The sequence below is a fragment of the Copadichromis virginalis genome, linkage group LG15 (genome assembly GCF_057382275.1).
Source record: "Copadichromis virginalis isolate Kocher_CV1m ecotype Utaka linkage group LG15, C_Virginalis_male_GT1.1, whole genome shotgun sequence".
Taxonomy (NCBI): domain Eukaryota; kingdom Metazoa; phylum Chordata; class Actinopteri; order Cichliformes; family Cichlidae; genus Copadichromis; species Copadichromis virginalis.
This window is the reverse complement of record NC_140632.1, coordinates 24,344,411-24,365,246: the sequence shown is the minus strand read 5'-3', so window position 1 is coordinate 24,365,246 and position 20,836 is coordinate 24,344,411. Positions and strand designations below refer to the sequence as shown.

The following is a 20,836-nucleotide window of genomic DNA, read 5'->3' as shown; positions in this document are numbered from 1 at the left end:
TTTTTTTGTTTTCATTAATTACAATGTTGATTTTAGCCTTTTTAATTATCATTGTGGAGGAGGGCTTAAGTCAGAGGTAAGATTTAGAAAAATCTGGGCAGGATACAATTTTAAAAAACTTTTTGTGAAAGCAGTCAACTCAGTCTTGCAGACATCCAGGCTCTCAAAAAAAAGTCCAATTTCCTTTATATTTGTATTTTATCTTAATTTCCCAAGTTCTCAAACTCTTTTAATTACTTTCATGTTTTTTTCTCAGAAGTCTAGTCTTTATTTTAGCTAAAGATAATAACAATAACCTTGGCCTGAATGCACAGTAAGCAATCATTAATGCTGTTGAAAGGGGGCATTTTAATCCAAACAATGAGCGTTGCCTTTTGAGAACCAATTCTGCTTTTCTTTATTTTCTGTCATTTTCAGACCTTTCATTTACGAGGGGCAGCCAGTCAGAAGAAAGTCGACTTGAAGGGAGAGGAGGCCCAGGATGAGATAAAGAAGGATTATTATTGAACTGTGAGTCATGCAAAGCTATTCTAATACCATCCAAGAATAAAAAATATATGGTTAAGAATTATTCTTTTCCACATCTCTTGTTTAATTCAATTCAATCAATCAATTCAATCTTTTTTCTCCTACATTACCCAACATGCATTGACAGCTCATTGAGGGTTCAGGTGGGGCTGTGTAACAGATTCCTGTGCAGCGTTGTGGGTTTTTGTTTGGTGATAGGAAACCATGTAAAACTGTATGTTTTTATTTTCATCTGAATCATGTTTAAATGTCAACGACAACTAATCTTTTGCAGATATGTAAATATTTCGTGACTTTGCAGATGAATGCACGAAGAACATTTCCTCCTGAGGTTCATTTAAAAACACCCAAAAAAAGCCCCACACACATCTTGGCAGCTTTATGTTTATTTTCATGGTTTTTTCTGTTACTAATTAGCTTTATATAAACAAACTAGTTTCAGATTTCGTATTCAACGTTGATGTAAATGATGAATTTCCAGCCTTGTATAGTTTTAGCAGCATTTTCAGACCCTGCAGAAAAGCATTCTGTTTCAAGCCCTCAGTCCATTTATCGGGTGATTTAACGATGAGTATGTTCATCTTTTTTAAAGTGAAATCTATTTAAACTAAAAAGTATCTTCCCTGAGAAAAGTAATGCAGGGCTTGTATTCTGTAATGAAACACGTTTCCACAGTGGTTGTGCTACCATGTAACGCATAAGTCAAAGCTCTGGCTTTCCTGGTTATTTATGGCCACTTATGCGCTGTATGTTGTATGAGGGAGAATACCGCGTCCTGAAGCACATTAACCACAGGAAGCCTCTTTGCAATGCCTCATAAAATCTTTTAAGAGAGTGGAGAAAGTAAACTGTGGTGCCTGTCTGACAGCTGATGGATGAACCTACAGCAGCCGCCTCCTCCCTCTGACTGCTTGTACGTGAGGATAACAGCTGACGTTTCTCTATACATTCCTTTTTATTGCAGTACTCCCCACTTCCCTGCGCAGTCTGCAACTTTCATGAGTCTGAAACTGTAAAGGCCTCATACCATTCAGCATGAATATCAGTGAGTTCTGCTGAGATAAGGTGGTCCTGAGTCTGTAAAAAGCTGCCCTGAGTGAAAATTGTTTGAAGCAGTAAATGATAAATTTAAAAAAAATGTGCTTGAAATGTAATTTAAAAGTTAATTTAAATTAGAAACTGAGCACTGCTTTTACCATCATCATGTCTGCGTTAGAGGCTAACTGGGTGTAGCAAACCACCTTTAAGGATTTTATACGTGTAGCCATTTGTGAGTGTTTTTGCTAACTTCAGCAGGTGTCTCTAAATGTGTCTCTTTGCTCACATTATCCTCACAAATCCCTAAAGATTTCACAATAAAAGCATTATCTCTACTATATCTACCAAGCCACTTGATGCTGCCTTGCCCTCCTGACAGCTCTTTCCTCATCCTGCTATCCACCAAAGCTGATTGGACCACAGGACTGGGGCAGTGGTCCAATCAAACTGGAGCCCCAGAAACAGTACCTGCTTTTGAATGACCTTCCAATTCCTCCAGGCCCTGAGTTTCACAATCAGGGAGCTGACAAGTTATCGGCTGTCTGGTTCTTCATTTATAACTGATTGCACCGTAGAGACCTCACATGGCTCAGAGCTGCTGTTCCTATCTCTGATTTCTGTTTTCGTTAGGCAAGAAAGCTCAGGATTTAACTCTGGCCATCAAGATCAGTGTAGGACACCATCCACCTGTCCTACGCTCTCGATTTTATGCATTTCATTTGTGTACACTGGTTAACATTCACAGTTGTCTTTAGAATAGAAAAGAGCCCTACAAAAATGGATAACAGTTTGTTCTCACCACTGGTCCGTGAGGTCCTGGCGGCCCATTGGCCTCCGAGGTGCAGGTGCAGGCGTTAGGAAGAGACGGACACTTCATCTCATCTCTCTGTTTGTGAAAGAAGAAAACAATTTAACTGTCAAAACGATGGGAAAAATTCAAAGGTAAGGCACCGATTGCATTCATGCGAGGTCAAATAAAATTCCTTTTGAAATCGCTGCTGAACAGTCACACGACTCTCATTGCACAAAGACTCTGCACAGGATGTCTGCAGGTAAAAAGTCTTCCATGAGGTGGTGAGCAGAGCAAAAACTGTGCTGTGTGGCACCCTGTGGTATCATTTATTGGTATCGGCTTCACCGACAAAGACAGTGAAAGTAAACTACAGCCTTCATGTAGTTCATATAAGCTTCTTATATGAACTTTCTGTTCATGAAGCTCTAAAATCCCATCAGTGTAAGGGAAGATACAGAATTAGCATGGCCCATAGGACAACTGATAAGAAAAATCCTGTGTTGTGAGTATTTCTGAATAATGATGACATCCTTTCCTATTCACGCCGACTGGGAATGCTAACTATGATGTTCAGTTGCTTGGATTTAAAGCATTTGCTAAACACTCATCTTGGACCCGATGTGTGGATATTTCAGCTCACGCAGGACTTTCACATGGATGTGAAACTCCTCTTGTCTGGGTGGATATTTCCACCGAGTCCACGCAGATCGCCTCAGTTTGGATCATTTAACCAATCAAGCAGCTGTCCCTGCTCGGCAGCAATTTAGATAATAATCCGCTGGAGTTGAAGCACTTTTCAAAATGTTTTGGACATCCAGCTGCAGACATACTGCGCTCACACAAAGCTCCATTTGTTACTGTGTCTCTGGAGATCTCTGCTGGGACCGAAGTGAGAAACCATCACACTGAGAGAGGCCAGCCGCTTAACCACAGCCTGAGCTGTTCTTACTGTAGCTGCTGCTATTGCCCACAGATTTTCACCCCACAAAGAGCTTGACAAACAACAGAAAGCATTTTCACAAACAACGTTTGGACCTGCCCTGGATGAATTAGATTCATATGTTCTCGTGTTCTCTACGGCCTAAAAATCAAGATCTCCAAACACTACTGTTGTTCCTCCTTCTCTTTCTGATCACCATCTAACTGTCCGCCATCAGAATGAGGCTAAGGGAGGGGCGGTCCCTTCCTGTTAAAAAAGGAATTCTTCCTCCCCACAGTCGTCAAGTGCTGCTCACAGTGGATCGTCTGTTTGTTGGACTGTTCTCTTGCTAATATTCGCGGGTCATCAGCATACAGTGTAAAACCATTTGAGAGGACTGATTTGTGAGTTGGTGCTCACTAAAGCATGCATTTGGAGTACGTGCAGAATGTGGTTTGGCACCGTCCTGCTGAAATTCATCAAGATTTTCTCCAAAGTCTTCTGCCATGTAGCATTAATGGTGCCTTCATAGATGTGCAAGTTACCTGTACTGTACCATACTTTGAACTTTGCTCAAAAAGTTTTTGTCTCTTTAGTGGAGAGGATGCAGCGTCTATGAACGATTTGATCGACCACAGGAAATGTTTTTAAATTTTGAGTCCGTGTTAAATGGGATAAGTCCACAAAAGATGGTTTCATTTCTGAATCTCACTCCTATATATATATATATATATCTTTTTTCTTTTTTTCACAATTTTTAATTATATAAAAATTTAATTACATGTCAAATCAATGTTTTTTTGCACTTCAGTTTCTTTGGAAACCTAGCTATGATAACGGGACACCCAGTTCATGTTGTTGTTGTTTTTTTTTAAATAAAATGTAAGTACTGAACATAATTCAGCTTAGATTATTAAATAAATCAGCATCTTATGTGTGCTCTGAAAACTTTTTATTTTCCCACAGTTCACTGTGCTTTTTTTTTAAGCTGGCTCACACGCCACTGCATATCATATATACCCAGTTTATTTCCCTCTGTGATTCGAGCCGGTTCTGACTCTGATTACGAGTCCTCTGCTTTGATCTGCTGCTGGGTCTAAAAATCCCTTCAAAGGCAAATCAAGGTCACACTTCTGCCTGCTGAGTGTTACAGTACAAACACACTCGTCTGTGTTTTACCATCACTTTTAACTGTGACTAAATGCATCAATAAAGTTTTTGTGCATTGTTCCTTGGTCTGGTTTCTTTCAGAGAACCAGCTGGCCTGATAGCACCCCTTTATGAGATGATCAACATCCCCAAGATGCTCCATAGATGGAAAAAAAGCCAAACACAGAAAAGTGTACACTTACAAGCCAGTGTGAGTTTCTGAGATATATGGGTCGTTTATTGCTGGACGTAGAAATTAAATTGATCTTCGTGTACCAAGACAACCTCACTACAACCTCTTCTTCACTTTCAGACTTAAAGAAAACCCAAAGTGTGCATGTGTCCAATCAGGCTGTGAAAACAGCAATGGGTTTTTTGGTGTGGGGTTTTCAAGGTTGAATAAAAAGATTATATCTGGGAAGGAAATCTTTGCACCCTATCGGCCAAAACTTCATCAGCTGTTTCTATATTCTTTAATCCCAGTAGACGTTCGGAGGAGATACTCCCCAGCACAGCTGATTATCTGGAGTCGAAGCTAGCGCCAGTTTATCATCGTCACTCAGCTGCCGGTTTGAGGCTAAAGGAGCGACGACGTGCCAGAGTGGGCACATGCTAAATATGTTAGGCTCAAAGGCTTTGTGGAGGTCGGGGTTCCCTTACCCTCGATGGGAGGTCACAACATCTGTCTCGGCTGGTCCAGGCCAAGTTGCAGACAATGTCGAACATCTGGAGCTGGAACTGTGGAGAAGGGGGGAAGAAAAAAACAAAAACATGAATATGGCGTAGTGGTACATGTGTCTGTGATACACCCTCCATCGCTACCAGAGGACATGCAGAAAAACAGCAGAGAATGAGGCACTGCCGAGTCCCATCAGCCCCGGGGAGAAAGGCTCGCATTACAACCCTGCTGATTGATTTACATGTGGCGCCATGTAAAACTCATTTCACTGTTTGAATTATCTACAACCTCTCTGTACCCCCCCCCCCCCCCCTCAAAAAAAACCTTTTAATTAATTACAAAATGTTCAAAATGCTGTGGATTGTGTTCAGTTCACTCTCTGCTCATTAAAGTTTGTTCAGTATTCAAACTAAATGTACAGCAATGAATAAGAATACTGCTGACAGCAGTGCTACCCCTCAGCCTCCTAGCAGACACACCTCAGGTATCAATTTCAAAATCCTACATCGTTATCAAATCCACAAGATTCTCAGAAAACTGAGATTCAAACGATTTTTGGTAGCTGCACTGATTGTGTCAATTTGAAAATATACGTGACTACCTGCTCCAGTTATCACATTCACAAACGTAGGGGTGATGACAATACCCCACCAGCCTTTTACAGCTGAGGTAAAAAGCTGCACTGTTTGTTTTGCGCTGATAAAGTCAGCAGCAGCTAACATTTTATAATTGTGCTACTTCATTTTTCTCCACCCAGCTTTCACCTTGGTTCTTGATTTTTGTCTGTGATTCACCAAGATAACACAAATCTACCAGGCTGAATTTCATAGAACGTGTTGGTAGGGTGGTTGCCTCACAGCAATAAGGTCCTGAGTTCAATTCCGCAATCAGCCTGGGATCTTTCTGTGTGGAGTTTGCATGTCCTCCCCGTGTTTGCGTGGGTCCTCCGGCTTCCTCCCGCCGTCCAAAGACTTGCACTTAGTGGGGATAGGTTAATTGGAAACTCTAAATTGCCCAAAGGTGTGAATGTGGGAGTGAATGTGAGTGCGAATGGTTGTCTTTGTCTATGTGTTAGCCCTGCAACAGACTGGCAGCCTGTCCAGGGAGTACCCTGCCTCTCACCCTAAAACAGCTGGGATAGGCTCCAGCACCCCTCACGACCCTGAATAGGATAAGCGGAAGCGAATGGATGGATGGTGATGGGAGGGTTGGGTGTCGGAACTAGTAAATAAACCCCAGTTTTAAGTTTTAGTTTTGACAGAAATTTTTTATTTGTTATTTTGTTTTTTTTTGCCAGTTTAGTGAGAATTCAACACTGTACAATGCGAACTTGTGAGGCTGCTGAACAAAGCATCTTTAAACAGAGAGTTCAAACACAGACACAGACATCAGCATGATGGTGAATGTAGTGCTGTAGAGAACTGACACTTACGTGGAAGCCTCACTTCCTGTTTTTTGTAACACTCTGATGTAACGAGTCTTCTCGACAGCTAGTTCAGTTAGCCACGTATTGCTAAACTCTTCTGTCACCCAGTTTATAAGCTGTGCACCCTGATTGTTTAATATCTAACTGTTGGTAACTGATTTAGAGTGGAAGGCATGCATCAACTGAAGAAACCTAACAAGGTGATTTTGCATGTTTAGTATGTGAGCAGTGAGGGAAAGCAGGCTGCAAACAAAGGCAGTTTTTTTTTGTCTGCTGGCATGTTAGAAAAGTCTTACTGTATCACCCAACCCTACTTTAAAAGTAGGACCAGAAGATGCTAAAGATCAACAAACTCTTATTGATTACCTGGATTATATAAAGAAACAGATGAAATCTGTGTCAATTTAATTTGTTTTGAAATGTGTGTACTATTTGCAGTCAAAGTAAAATAGAGATAAAATAGAGAAAATCATTTGTGTCGGTAGATAACATCAGTCTCCTGTTTGTGTGAACGCAGAGTTCACTTACAGTTGCCGATTCTCCTTTGGAGCCGATGGATTTGGACATCTTGCCCAGGACCTGGTAGCCGTCGCTGGACATGTTTCCAGCGGCCTTGATCGGCTTCTCCGCCACTACCTGGCAGTCGATGTTGAGCTGGACGTTGGTGGGTGAAACCAGGATGTGCAGCTTCAGACAGAAAGAGAAAGGAAGGAGAGATTTTATTGGCGCATTCTTTGTTCTACGACCATGTGCCATGTCTGGTTTTCATCCTCGCAGCCTGCACATTATTAGGTTTTGCCGAGGCCATGGCGGAGGCTGCGGGTGAACAGGCTCGATCATGCAGAAGTATACGAGCGCTCACATGGAGGGAAAACAGCACTTCTCCTCTGTCCATTCAGAAAGAGGGGATTCTCCATCATGTTCTAAAGACATCCCTGCAGTGCTTTGGATTTTGACCTTTTAAACTCTTTCTTGTTACTGCCCTGCAAATATGAGTATTTCACAAGGTCAAGTATTTCCATTTTCCATGTCCTTGCGGGATCATGTTTAAAGATGCCAAATAAAAGGAAACCCTTTAACTTTTATCAATGCTGCTTCCATTTTCCTCGTGACATGCCAAGAATGAGAATGTGTTGAAACTCCCAAATAATAAACCAAATATTTACCACTTACATTTAAAACGTCCCATGTGTTTATACTACAGGTTTACTTTGCACAGGAAGTCTATGGAACTTTTGGATAAACCACCATCTTAACCACCACCACCACCGTCCTCTCATTTTAAATAGTTCCAACCTATTTACAAGATTATTATTAAACTATTAAACTCTGTTATTAAACCTTTTTTACCGTGTCCTGACTCGAGGGCAGACGAGTCATCCTGCTAAACTGAGCAAACTGGAGGGCTCCTCGCTGAAGCTGCACTCTGGTAGTCAGAGGCGACGTTAAAGCAAAAGCCTTCAATAATTACACCTAATCCACTTAATTACAAGCATCTACATAAAACTCAGCTGCTAATGAGCTCCTCAGCATTTGGTTAAGTGCAGCTGCGTAGAATGTGTCTGAAAGATGAATGTCAGTCTGAGTTTTGTGCGGTTCTGGCCAACACCAGGGGAATAATGTGAAATCAAACCAAAAACCATTAGACCCAAGGTGCGAATGTGCCTTTAGGCTCCGATGTTCTAACAGCTTTTTAAAAAATTGTAAAACATTTATTGTTTCACTTCAACGCGACACCTAAATATTTCTGACATTCATGCTACATTTTCTTACTTTTTGAAGCTATTAAACAGATTATTTTGAATTAAGTTGAACTATTGTGGGATAATTAATAACCACAAGGAAAACGGCTCTCTCAGCTTTCATCTGTCCAAACACTGCAAGCGTTTCATTCAGTAACTTTTTGCTTTTCTGATAAATACCCACCACTGGCATCATTATTTATACCAGTGTACTGTGAAGTCACAGGTTTGCAGAGTTAAAGTTGTTCACTGTAAACCAGAGAATATTTAAAGGTACGCGTCGGTGCAGACGCAGGTCCAGAGACTTGTGAACAAATCGTTTTATCTGCTCAAAGATTCCTCCATCTAATTGAAATATTCCAGATTCAGCTGGAAATGCTCATCGAGAGGCCAAATCTACCCTGAATTCTTTCCTTCTCTCTCACCGATGGACTTCGTACAACTCCAAACAGTAAAATAACTGCGGCAGCTCCGCCGTACACACAACACCACAATTTGCATTTCTCCTCAGTCACGTCACCCTCACCGCATCGTGTCGTCATTTTGTGGTGGAGCATCAGCGCCGCCTTTGCAGCGGCTTTTCCTCGAAGCGAGTCGGGCTGCATGGAGGGAAAACGTGACCTCTACAAAGCCACAGAGTGGCGGCAGCGAGGGCGGCTCGCTGCTTGTGGTCAGTCATGTTTAACAGAACGCAGTAGCACCGAGGTGTCCAAGAAACACTTCATGGAGGGAAACGCAGCGTTTGAGACATTTATCTGCTTTTCATGAAGTCAGCAGGTACCATTAAAGCTTCAGCATGTCAACGCTTTAACTGGACTCGCTCTTCTGTTAAATTTAAAGGATTTTAAAAGCCAGTAAGAGCACTGATATGATCACACTGAAGCTGCCAGTACTGAAACATGAACAGCTTTGTGCCAAAAGTGAGAGCATACAGTATTTCATTCTCTTCAGGCTGGAAAAATCCTCAGAGATTCAGAGGAAAGTCTGATACATGGCTGTAAAACATGAGCTGATGTATTGTCCTTGTGTGGATGCTGTTGTGGTTAATATCAGCCAAAATAAAGGCGCTGCTGAAGACGGGACTTCATGATTGAAACTGAAACACGGTTCCATAAAGCCTTAATTAACCCTGTACACGCCACTCTGTAGAAACATGCGAGTGTATTTTATTATGATGTGATCTATGAATGTTTTTGTTCATCTTTCTAAACATTAAACGTGTGCAATCTTTGTTTGGAAAGCATCTATATCATTCATTTTATGGGTTTCTTTGAAGAGATTTGTCTTCAGGAGGTGCAGAGAGTAACAGACAATCCAGCAACCTTCCTTATTCTTTACAAAATACTCAAAGTTTGGTAACAGCAGTAAATCGTAGCAACAACAAGTCATGAAACCAGAGTGTCTGACTAAATGCTCTTCTTCCCTCCTTTACTTACGATGAAAAATGGACCAATTACAGCTGCCAGTTTACAAGCTCCTCTGCCATTGTTGGAAAGCCCCTTAAACCATTCATACCAAAGTCTGGATGTAACGTTTGAGCTCCAGGCTGTTACATGACGATGTTTACACGAGCAGAGATGAAAGCGTGTGCCGAGGCCGTACACGCCCTCGCTCTGTTCATCTGACCTCAGGTCAGCAGGACAAGTTCCACATTTATGTGCCGTCGCTGGAGTTGAATTTATTTCGACAGCACAAGGCACACAGGGACACTGAAGCCTGTCCTTATAAGGCTTTGAACAGCTGGGAATGTGATCCCTGGTAGTAAAGGGGTGAGTTCAGGAGTGTCCCTATACAAATCACTTTACTAACAACATCCTCTGTGGATGTGCTCAGTAAAGCTAGTACTCAACTTTAGTGGGACAAAGCTCTCCACTCTCCCGAGACAAAACTGCTTCTTCCATCAGTCTGTAAACATGCTCATTTCTGCTGTTTGCATCGAACATTTTAACATTAATGTCTGTAGGAACTGACTTAGTGTTGGAGCCTGCCTCAAGTGGCCATTAGAGGAACTGCAGTTTGAAGAACAGCTCAGGTCCAGAGAGCTGAAAGCTGAGTTAATAAGCTGACTAATATTGGGCGAGTTAAAGCTGATATGTTGAAGTGAAGATGAAAAATAAGGCGTCATTCACTTCACGAACCTCAATAAAGTTCAGTGAGTACACAGTTTGATCGTTTTTCTTCTCCAGTCTTCTTTTTCTGCCATCATCCTGCTCATGGATGGTCCTACATTACTTCATCCCTTTCTTCTGGTCACGACTTCAGCCTCGAGAACAGTAAATTGACATTTCCCTCCTCTGCTGAGGCAACATTCACTTCTTTGGAAAGTAGAAATGAGGTTTGTGCACATGTGCAGTTTCAAGATAGCTGAGATTCATAAAAAAAACCCCAAACATGTCAGGCATAGTATAAAGAATATTTATGCGCTTTCCTTCCCTGAATTCAGTTTTATCCATCTGGCTCCAGCTGTATAATCTCTGAGATGTTTCTATTAGTCAGAGAATCTTTATTTCGCGTCTTTTCGCGTCTTCCTGTCAGAGCTACAGCTACTGGCTGGCCCGTTAATCGATTTCTCTGCAGTTACTTGGCACAGATCGTCCGATGATGGCTTGTTTATTCGCTTATGCAAACGTTGTTTGGGCCCGTCAGGGGCAGCGGTGCTACCTTAAGGTATCTGCAATAAATCTGACGTTTTCATGGATCTCTGCTGTTAAACACATCTGAGGAAAGATTTCAGGGATGCTTCCAGTGCTGAGCAAGTTGGTTGGTAAAGCGCTGAGAGGGGAAAAGGATTAGTGGAGTCTAAGCGTGGTGATGTGGCCGACGTCTTTTACTGACAACAGCTCAGTAAATCTGGTTCAGCAACAGCTGCGCTCAGGCTAAAGCACAATTTTAAATCAACTCCTTTCTCTGACAAGCTTTTAAATCTTAAAGTTTCTTCAGTTCAGCTGGTTTTAATTGCTGCTGCTGGAGAGATCTAAAAGCCATTGTGTTGTCCATGTGTCCACCACACAGTAGAGCAGCGTAGCCCCGAGCTAAAATTGACCTCTGACCGCTTCAAAGACGAAAAATTTCCCCTCAAGATCCAGTTCTGCATGTTTTAAGGGTTTTATCACACTAAGCACATGTGGGACTCTGACTCGGTGAATCTGCATTTTAAAAGACATTATTTTTTTGCCTTCTGTTAAAGAAAAGCTGACTTAAAAGTCCAGGATACAGTCCACTTGTATCCCAGCACCAAACAACTTTTCAACAGAGGTTAAAGGTCACCATACAATCATGATAAAGTTGTGGCACACTCATTATCACCATTACCATGATCAACTGATTCATTCTAATTAACTCTAATTCTAATTAAAGACTTTTTTGTCTTGGTTTGGGTAAATAGTGCAGTTCGATCACATGAACATCAGTAACCAATAGGAGTGCTCTCTCCATGCTCTCAGGCAGCACCGTGTCCGGTCGAGGCGCCTTCCCTTTTTCCCTTTTGTTTTCTTTGCCAGATCAAAGCCATGAGCTCCTTCTGTTTCTGCTTCGTTTGTCAATTGTTTTTCTTCATGTAAATTTCCACAGAGCATGATGGGAAAAAAAATCTCAAAAGGAATCTGACCGTAGCATTGCAAGCAGTGGCCCTGCATGATCGCTGGCCTCCCCAAAAACCAAACTCTGACTCATCTTTAGATCTGAGACGGTGCCAGACTCCAGTCTTTCCAAACTGGCTCCAGTGTGCTGCAGGCATGAGAAGCATCCTGAAGTCAAGCTGTGTTTTCTCCATGTCTGAGCTCCAATTACTGATCACACAAGAAGAGCTTAGCACCGGCACTGTGGTGATGGGAAACCTTTATATTTCATCAAAATTCTGAGACTTGCACCAATGACAGGTGAGGTAAAGACATCTCAACTTTGTGGCAAGTTGAAGACTCACCAAATACCATAAAGGAATGGCATTTGTGTCAACCGCACATTGATATTACAATACAGAACTTGACAAATAGAAACTTACTTGCTATACTAGCTTTGCCAACCACTTATTCTCCAATTCAGATATAAAAAAAAGAAGAAAAACTAATCTATATCCTATTTATTCAGTTTTTACCACATGTTCTTTTTCAATGAACCCCAAGCCTTTTGCACAGCTCCCAGAATGTGAGCATCATCACCGGACGTCAACAGCCCTCAGCCTGAGTGTCAGGAGAAGTTGGCTAATGCTGTCATGGTCCTAAGTACGCTAAAGAGGCACTTAGAAACAAACCTTCCAAGAAACTTGACCTCCTGCAACTCTGAAACACAGTCAAACTGAGTAAAAGTATCTGATAATGCAAAGGACCCAGATTTCTATGCAGATGTGATGCTAATCCAAAGATTCTTCATCAGCGTTATCAAGATAAGAAAAGAGCAGACACCCTTTTTGCAGATACAAATAAAGTTTTGTCTTAAAATGTTTGGCTTTCTCTTCTGTGTGCTTTGGCTACAAAAAGCCTTTAAATGTGAAGATTCTGGAATAACTTGTCTGTCAGACTGTAAATCCAGCACACAAGCAAACCCATCTGCAGATGCAACTAATTATGATGCTCTGGGTTTTGCCTCATATCTCAGGACACAGCTTCACATCTGCAGATCAGCCCTTTTTTGTGTTTTGCATTCATTTTTCATATTGCCTGATGAAGGCACTTTTCTTGAGTCCGTGCCACCCCATCCGTTAGCATATCACAGCTTTTGCTGTGATATGCTAACGGATGGGGTGGGGTTAGCATATCACAGCTTTTTCACATCATCAGTTCACTTTCACACAACACGATGCCAAGGTTAACATCGTGAGATCCGCCTCTATCTGACAGGTGCTGGCGCTCTGGTCCGGCTGAAGACAAAAAGGATGGGTAGCGTTTACAGTGTTTTCTGCTTCTTATTATCTCGCATCAGTTAAATCCTTTGATACATCTCCCTCTGAAAATCCCTGCCATCTGGCAAGTGCAAAAACAGCCTGGGTTTCCCTTCTTTTTTTCCCTTGCATGCAAAGAGTTATTCATTTATAAATATACATTGTTTGCATATTACAGAAATAAAATGGGTCTGATACACTCCCACAGCTCTCCAGGCCACCATTTGGACACTCTGAAATGAAGAATCTACTTTTTTTTGTTTAAAGCAGAAATCTGTGTGGTGAAATGGTGACCTCCTGAACTCCAAAATAGCCAGGTCACTATTTTTTTTTTTTTTTAAGTTTCCTGTTACAACTTTCTGACCTTTGCATTCACATCCGTTAAATCATTAGGCTGGTTCCTGTGTGTGAGGATGCAGATTTGGCATGAAATCTATAGAAGTCTGCTCCAAAACTGCAACTTTTTTCTTTTTTCTCTATGACAAAAAGAAAAAGGAGGAGAAAAAGGCATTTCTCAGTATTATCAGATGTAGTGAAGATCATCTACAGACTAAAATCAACCACACACTCCACTGTTAGTACAGTTCAGAGCGAGAGGCCTTAAAGCCTTCCTGCTGACACTCTTATCCCACCCTGGGAGGTAAAACCGCAGAGCTGCGGTCGGCTACCAGAAGAGGTAAAACCGAGCGCTGCCTCCTTAAACTCCTCGTGGTCCCGCCTCCCTGCTGGCACTCTTCAGCTGCACTGATGTAATTGTTTAATAGAAATAGCAGTGACCCAGTATTTTCCAGTCGAGCGTCCCAGCGGCGACTGCAGTGCGCTTTTAAAGATCTCCCCTTCTAAGAGGAGCTTATGGATGAAACTCATGAAACTTTAAGATATTGTTGAAAGGACTGTCCACACCGCTTCTCCCAGCAGTGCTTCCTGTAAATGTGTTGCTATCAGCACCACGGCTCAGACCTAATCTAGAGCATGAAACACAGTAGCTCTGAGTGGAAACTGTCTTTAAAGCCCAACGACACACTAAGAAAATCTCTTACATCAGGTTCGAACTGCTGAAGTGTGATGCTGATGACAAATCTGTCTTCGTTGGTGGGCCTGAAAGTAAAAGGGTAAGCCGAGCTGCAGTAATCGGCTGAGAATCCAGGAAGACAAAAGTTGTCCAGCTCTCTCAGACTCTGCCTCATCCTCATCACTGTCTGCACAATCCTTTCTTTGTATTGTTTAGTTTATGCTCTCAACAGTTGCAAAGCGTATTTCATCTTATTATAATTCAATCACTAACACGCATGTTGTGGCTTGGGAGTAAGGCCATGATGATGAGAGGAAAAATAAAGAGGCTTCTGCTGCATTCAGGTAAAGCTTTTTGGGGTGTTTCTTTTGGCATCTTGTCCATGCCCTGCGTTTGCCCTGTGTTTCATAACGTGAAGGTGGTGGTGTTTGCTTTAAATTTTCAGATGCGGTGCGTGTCTGTGTAAAGTTTGTTGGGAGCATGTGCTTTGTTCTTTGTTCTGTTTGTGATTTTAAACTGCCTCCTCGTGTGCAAGTGTAGACATCCACTGATTAGGATGAGCCAGAAGGAAAAGAGAGCCAGACAATCCAGCCGGACTGGCTTTTGTCTCGCGGGATTCTCAGACCAGATGTGCCAGATCAGTCGATTACGTCATGATTATTCTGCGGTGAAAATTTGCAGATACAGATATATCTAAAAATGCTGTACATAAAAGGCATTGTAGTCACCACAGAAGGCTGAACCTCACGATATTAACAAATACAGCTGGTGGCATTTCTTATCAACTCTCTTACAGTTATACAACAGTTATACACCAGTACAAAACTGACAATGATCAACCAAAAACCAACATTTTCTGAGCAGTGTTACAAGTGTATGTATGTATCGTACATGTGCTGGCACATCAATCATCCGGTTACTGCATTTTTTTCTTTTCATCTACAACCTACGTATTTAATCTACTCTCTCTTCTCTGATTGGCTGTCAAAGTTCATCTACACACAATCAAACATGCTCTCTCCTCCACCACCACCGAGATTTTTCCTTGGTTGTTGTTTGAAACGTTCTTTACAAGTTATTGGTTGAGCTAGAATTCACCTGCAGTCCTGTTATTTCAGTAATGAGTAAGTTCAGAAGCCCAAATCCAACAGCCTGCTGAGTGGTTGGATGCTCGATTGTCCAGGAAAGGAAGTCTGAGAAAGTTCTTTCTGTTTACACGTATGTAGCATTTTCAGTGGGAGAAAGCAGCCCGTTCTCACTCCCGAGGCGTAACATGTCGACGTTTTGTCACGTCCCGCGGCGTTCCTGAGGAACGCGAAAGGAGACCTTCGGCGTTCTTATGGTACGCGGCGAATCCAGTGCAATGACGCTCCCGCGGTAATAGACGTTCCAGCCCTGTATTCCAGCCCTAAACCTAACCTTATCCCTAGCCCTGACCATAACCTTATTCCTGATCTTAACCAGGACTATAATGATGTTAAATAGCGTGTTTCTGAGTGATTTGAAGAAAAAGAGCGAACATGTGTAGATGGAGTCCAGACGGTTCTCATATTTCCTCTTTTTTCCGAGGTCGTCATTTAGGAACGTGGTGGGTAGCCGAAAACGTAATATGTTGACGATTTGTCACCTAGTGTAAAATGTTACGCTTTGGGAGTGAGAACGTGTTGGAGAAAGATGACTTCTCCCATTTCATTGACTAATTGATGGACATTTTTCTGAGCCAGCACATTTTGTTAGCTTTTGAGGAGTTGTCTTTTTAATGTTTAGCTTGAGGCAAAAGCAGTGTGTGTAACTCAAACTGCAAAAAAACATAATCTCAAAGATGAAAATAACAGTTACTTAAGAGCCACAGGAGAAGATCCTCATGAATGATCTCATTTGTTTTCAAAGGAGTTTTAAAGATTGAATAGCAAACCATCCCACATACAAAGCTACATCATACCTCCACCTAATCAGACCTGCTCAGCTCATGTCAGGCTGTCTATTGATCATTTTATAACATCCAGGAGATGCAGATGGCAACCATGTTTGAAGTGCGTGTAATCACAAGCAGTTGCTGCTCTGCGTTTTACAACCTGCAGAGGACCATCTGTTCATGTGAGCCAACATAACTCCTCAGGAACACGTCTGCAGTTTGCATGTGAGGTGCTCTGGCTGTAATATACAGCATATTTGGAATCTTAGGCATGTGCGGGTTCTGTATGACCTCGAGAAGTCCAGCGAGATCAAAGAGGAGCGCTTCGATTCATGTGTCAAGCCTCAGTCAAGCCACGGACCAAAAAAAGTTACATAACTCAAACATTAAAGACAATCTTGGCTTCATTCTCCTCAATTTAAATATGCAATATGTTAGAATTCACATGTGGACAGTCTCCACTGAAAGATTAATGACTTCTGCTTACCTTGTGGAAGCTTCCATGGAAGATCTTCTTCACTTCCCTCGTGTCAAATGTGACTCTCTGTAGCTCGCCGCTTTCGTCTTTGTTGTAGAATGAAACGGTCTGGCTGGATGCTGAGCAGGGACAGAAGAATAAATTACATTAGAATTAAGTTGTAGGAATACTCAGGTTCAGTCTCAAAAGAAATCTGCTCGAGCTTTTCAACTGGACTCATCAAGAAACAGTCATTCACACTCACGTTCATTTCTATACAAATGACACCCCATTTTATGTATCTATGAAAACAGATGACACATCACTACAGGCATGTCTTAAAGACACAAAGGCCTGGATTACCTGTAATTTTCCACTTTTAAACTCAGACAAAACTGAACTTTTTTCGTGTTTGTCCCAAAAATCTGTCTGTCTAACCAGATATTTTATCTCAGTTGCCACCGCTCAAATCTCTGAAGCACGTCTAATCAGATACATTACTGATAGCTTCCAGTTCCACTTCTTTTTGACCAGGATGTGTAATTCAACTCTCATCTTGATCAGATCTCTTGGATTTGATCTTGGTCGACATTTTTTCATCTGTGTAATATTGCCAAAATTAGAAACATCCTCTCTCAGACTGATGCTGCAAAACTATTCCTTGTATGCACTTCTAGGCTGGACTGCTGTAATTCCTTATCATCTAGATGTCCTTAAAGCAACTGTGCTGCTTTCAGCCCATTGGGAGCACCAGGGAATTCCTGCAGTCCTAAGAATTTTAGCCTGCCATGAATTTTAGAAGCAACATTATAAAAGTTAGAATGAATGTAGATGGACCACTCAGTCATCATAACTGTCACAATCTCCTACAGGCGATATATTAATGATACAAAAAACACTGATCCTGTCTGAAACGCTGTAGCTTATTTTTAACTTTGGTGTGTGTGTCAGTTATTTCAAAGACTTGATTTACCCTCTAGTGTAAGCCAGTTGTTTTGACGAGTACAACTCTGTCTGTTAGTATGAGTTTTTAAGGGTGTAGCCTTAGCAGACCTTGAAAAGTTGGGGGCAGAATGGCTCCTGGCTCTGCTGTTTCAGTTCATTCATTATTTAACCTGAAATATGTGCTAACCTCTTCATATTTTTTTATTATTATGATGGATTAGGTTTAACGAAGCCAGATAAGGAAATATATCCTAGATATGTTGAACTTGCTGTTTTAGTACAGGGCAGTTAAAGTGAATATAGTCTGTTTCTTACAGAGTTAGCACAGCTTCATTAGTGACAAAATACTTTACCTGAACCTGCCAAACACAACGACTGACACGACTTTCATATGTTTGAGTTTCTGTGAAGCTGTCAAGAGAAAGTTCTCTCAGCACAAACACTGGAAACAGGAAGACCAACTTTCGCTTTGTTGGTGCTTTGTTGTGCAACTTTGTGCCAGAAGGTTTCTCTCATGATGTCAAACCTTTAATCATGCACAGTTATAATTCATTGTAATAACTCAAGAATACAAATGTTTGTCACTGGTGGATTTTTGTTGAAATCCTGCTGACAGACAGAAACACAGGCTTTACGAGAGCCAGCTGAGCTGCTCGATGACACAACAGTTGTGCGGCGAAGGGAGTCTGCGATCAGCTCAGACCAAAGCAGCCAGAGGGCACGGCCAGCTCATTACATTACAAACTCTTCCCTGTCAGCGATCAGATATGACGCAGTGAGGCACAGCTGCTCCACATCACACATTTCCTTGCTGCTTTTCTCTGTTTTCACACAGGCAGCACAGGATAAGAACAGAGTGCGATACTTACGGTCAAGGGTGACGCCGGTCTCTGGTTTGTGATCTTTGCTCGACACCTGCCAGATGTCGAAGGCCTCCTTGGGCGTGTCAGGCAGGAGGCGGAACATCATGATGATGGTGTAGGCATGGGGAAGACCAAGAGGGTGGATGTCTCTGAAAAAGGAAGAAAAAACACAAAACAGCGCGTTAGATTTGAGAATGTCCGGACAGAGCGAGGACAGGTTAAACACAGCTTAAACCTTAAACAGAAGTCTGGCCTTGGGCTCAAGGATATAAGGAACAGCTTCACAGAGGCTGGAAAGTAACACGCTAGATTACATGATTTTAAACACAAGGATTGTTTTTAATACTTTGCAGTCAGTGACTGCCTGAGGTATAAAACCCATGAACATCAGAAAATGCTGCGTTTCCTCCCTCAAGATTCACGCCCAGGCCTTTACTGCATCTGCCTTCAGTTGCTACTTGTTTGTTGGTCTCTCTGCATTCAATTTTGTCTTCAGTAACCAAAAGCTGCTCTATTAGGTTGCGATCAGGTTACTTATTTTTCCAGTTATTTTGGAGCCTATTTTAGAGTGAGGAACTATCTAAAACCTACTGAATAAAAACAATCTGTATTTCAATCACATCTTTGTTCTTAGATTAAACATCCACTAACACAAACAATGTGCTATTTCCAAGTAATTATAGACACAACTTAAAAATAACATGTTATCTGTTAGCAGTGATTTTAATAATTTTCCATCCACTGGCTCTTCTTCCTCTCCTTTTCACATCGCTGCAGGATGTTTCTCATTTGTCCCTGTGATGTCACTACACATTTTGTTAAGCCAGTTTTGGTAAACAGTCAAAACCCAAGCTGTTTTCCATCTCGCTGCTGTTGCATGTGATATTCTAGGTATGGGACGCCAGTGCTGGGTGGTGGCCAGTTTTAACAGTCTAGTTTGCGGTTGCGTCTGCACTCAGTGGCCTGATGGAAGCTCAGTGTGAAACAGCTTCAGAAAGAACTGAAAAGCCGTTTTATGGGCAGTCTGCTCTCCGTCATGACCTGCAGCTCAGTCTGACCCCACAGCTGGGCTCAAACAGTTTGAATGCAGCTGGTTACTTTCGTCCCGTTGGAGACGAGAACAACATGGAAGCATTTAAAAGACAGCAAACCTGGAGAAACTCTGGGAAGCTCCAGCAGAAACTGATAACTTAATCAGGCCATGTCACAGAAAACCTCGGAAACTCGCATTTTTGAAAGAAAAGATTCAGTTTAAAATGCACATTAAAAACTCAAACACATTCTGACCAGTCAGCACTGGTATGAACACTGCTGATCCCAGCACTGCACAGACAGAGCCGTAGACTATGAAGGACGTTCAATACACTAGTTTCACAAAACCTCAAACTTCAGTCAGATATAACAAGTATTCTGATGGTTGTTATCAGCTTCCTTGTTAAGCTGGGCTTTCTACTTCAGGCTCCAGGTGTGTCTTCACAATCCGAGTGATCCACTGAGGCAGTCCCAAGCCATCCAAGAGGTACAGTATAATCTCTCCAGCGTATCCTGGATCTGCCCCAGGACCTTTTTCTGGTGGGATAGGTTTGAAATCCCTAACCTAGGAGGCACCAGTATCAACAGGTAAATGGACAGCTTTGCTTTGCACTCAGCTCTCCCTCTCCACCACAATACATTGATTAACACATCAACACAGACGCTGCTTCAGTCCGTCTGTCAACCTCCCAACCCACTCTGCTGTCACTCGTCAACAAGACCCCAAGATATTTAAACAACTACTCATCCCTGACCTAGAGTGGGAACTCCATCTTCAGAGGTGCGGATTTTCATCCCAGCTGCTTCACACTTGGCTGCAAACCACCCTATTTCATCACCTAATGAGGCCAAAAGCACAACATCATCTGTGAAGACCAGAGTCCAGATTCCGATGAAAGCGGAAACCTTCTGCCATCTGTCTTTTTTTGTGGCAAAGAGCAGGGCTGGCAGAGACCAACTCTCACTGGGAACGGGTCTGACTTATTACCAGCAAAGCGAACTAAGCTCTCACTACAGTTGTACATGGACAAATGGCTCATAGCCATAGGTCGGTCACCCCATACTCCCGAAGTGCCCACCACAGGATGCCCTGACAGATGTGGTCGAATGCCTTCTCCAAGTCCACAAAACACATGCAAACTAGTTGGGCAAACTCCCACACACTCTCACACAATTTTGAGAAGATAGAAAGCTGGTCCAACGTTTCACAACCAGGACGAAAACCATTGATCCTCCTGAATCTGAGGTTTAACTAACAGGCTGACTGTCCTCTCCAGCATCGTGGTATAGACCTCAAAGGCTATACCACGGTGCTTTCAAAGTCTATGAAATAGAGCTCAAAGTTAAAAGAGAAGGTGCTCAAATAAAAATGAGTGACAAAACCTTAAGAGGTTTTAGACTGTAAAGAGCAAAGGTAAATGAGGAGTAATGTGAAACATTTGGGTGCATATAAGCCTGTGAC

The 20,836-nt window shown here is 42.1% G+C and overlaps 1 protein-coding gene across 1 annotated transcript in view; it reads right to left on the bottom strand.

Annotated features, from left to right (window-relative positions):
- Window positions 1–20,836, bottom strand: part of col12a1b (collagen, type XII, alpha 1b) — a 152,607-nt gene that overhangs the window by 14,367 nt on the left and 117,404 nt on the right. Inside the window, exons 60-64 of the mRNA XM_085432637.1 lie at window positions 18,349–18,491; window positions 16,565–16,674; window positions 7,061–7,219; window positions 5,088–5,165; window positions 2,366–2,452 (exon numbers count right to left, since the gene is read on the bottom strand). Coding sequence (XP_085288763.1) covers window positions 2,366–2,452; window positions 5,088–5,165; window positions 7,061–7,219; window positions 16,565–16,674; window positions 18,349–18,491 — 577 coding nt within the window. The remainder of the gene's footprint in view (window positions 1–2,365; window positions 2,453–5,087; window positions 5,166–7,060; window positions 7,220–16,564; window positions 16,675–18,348; window positions 18,492–20,836) is intronic.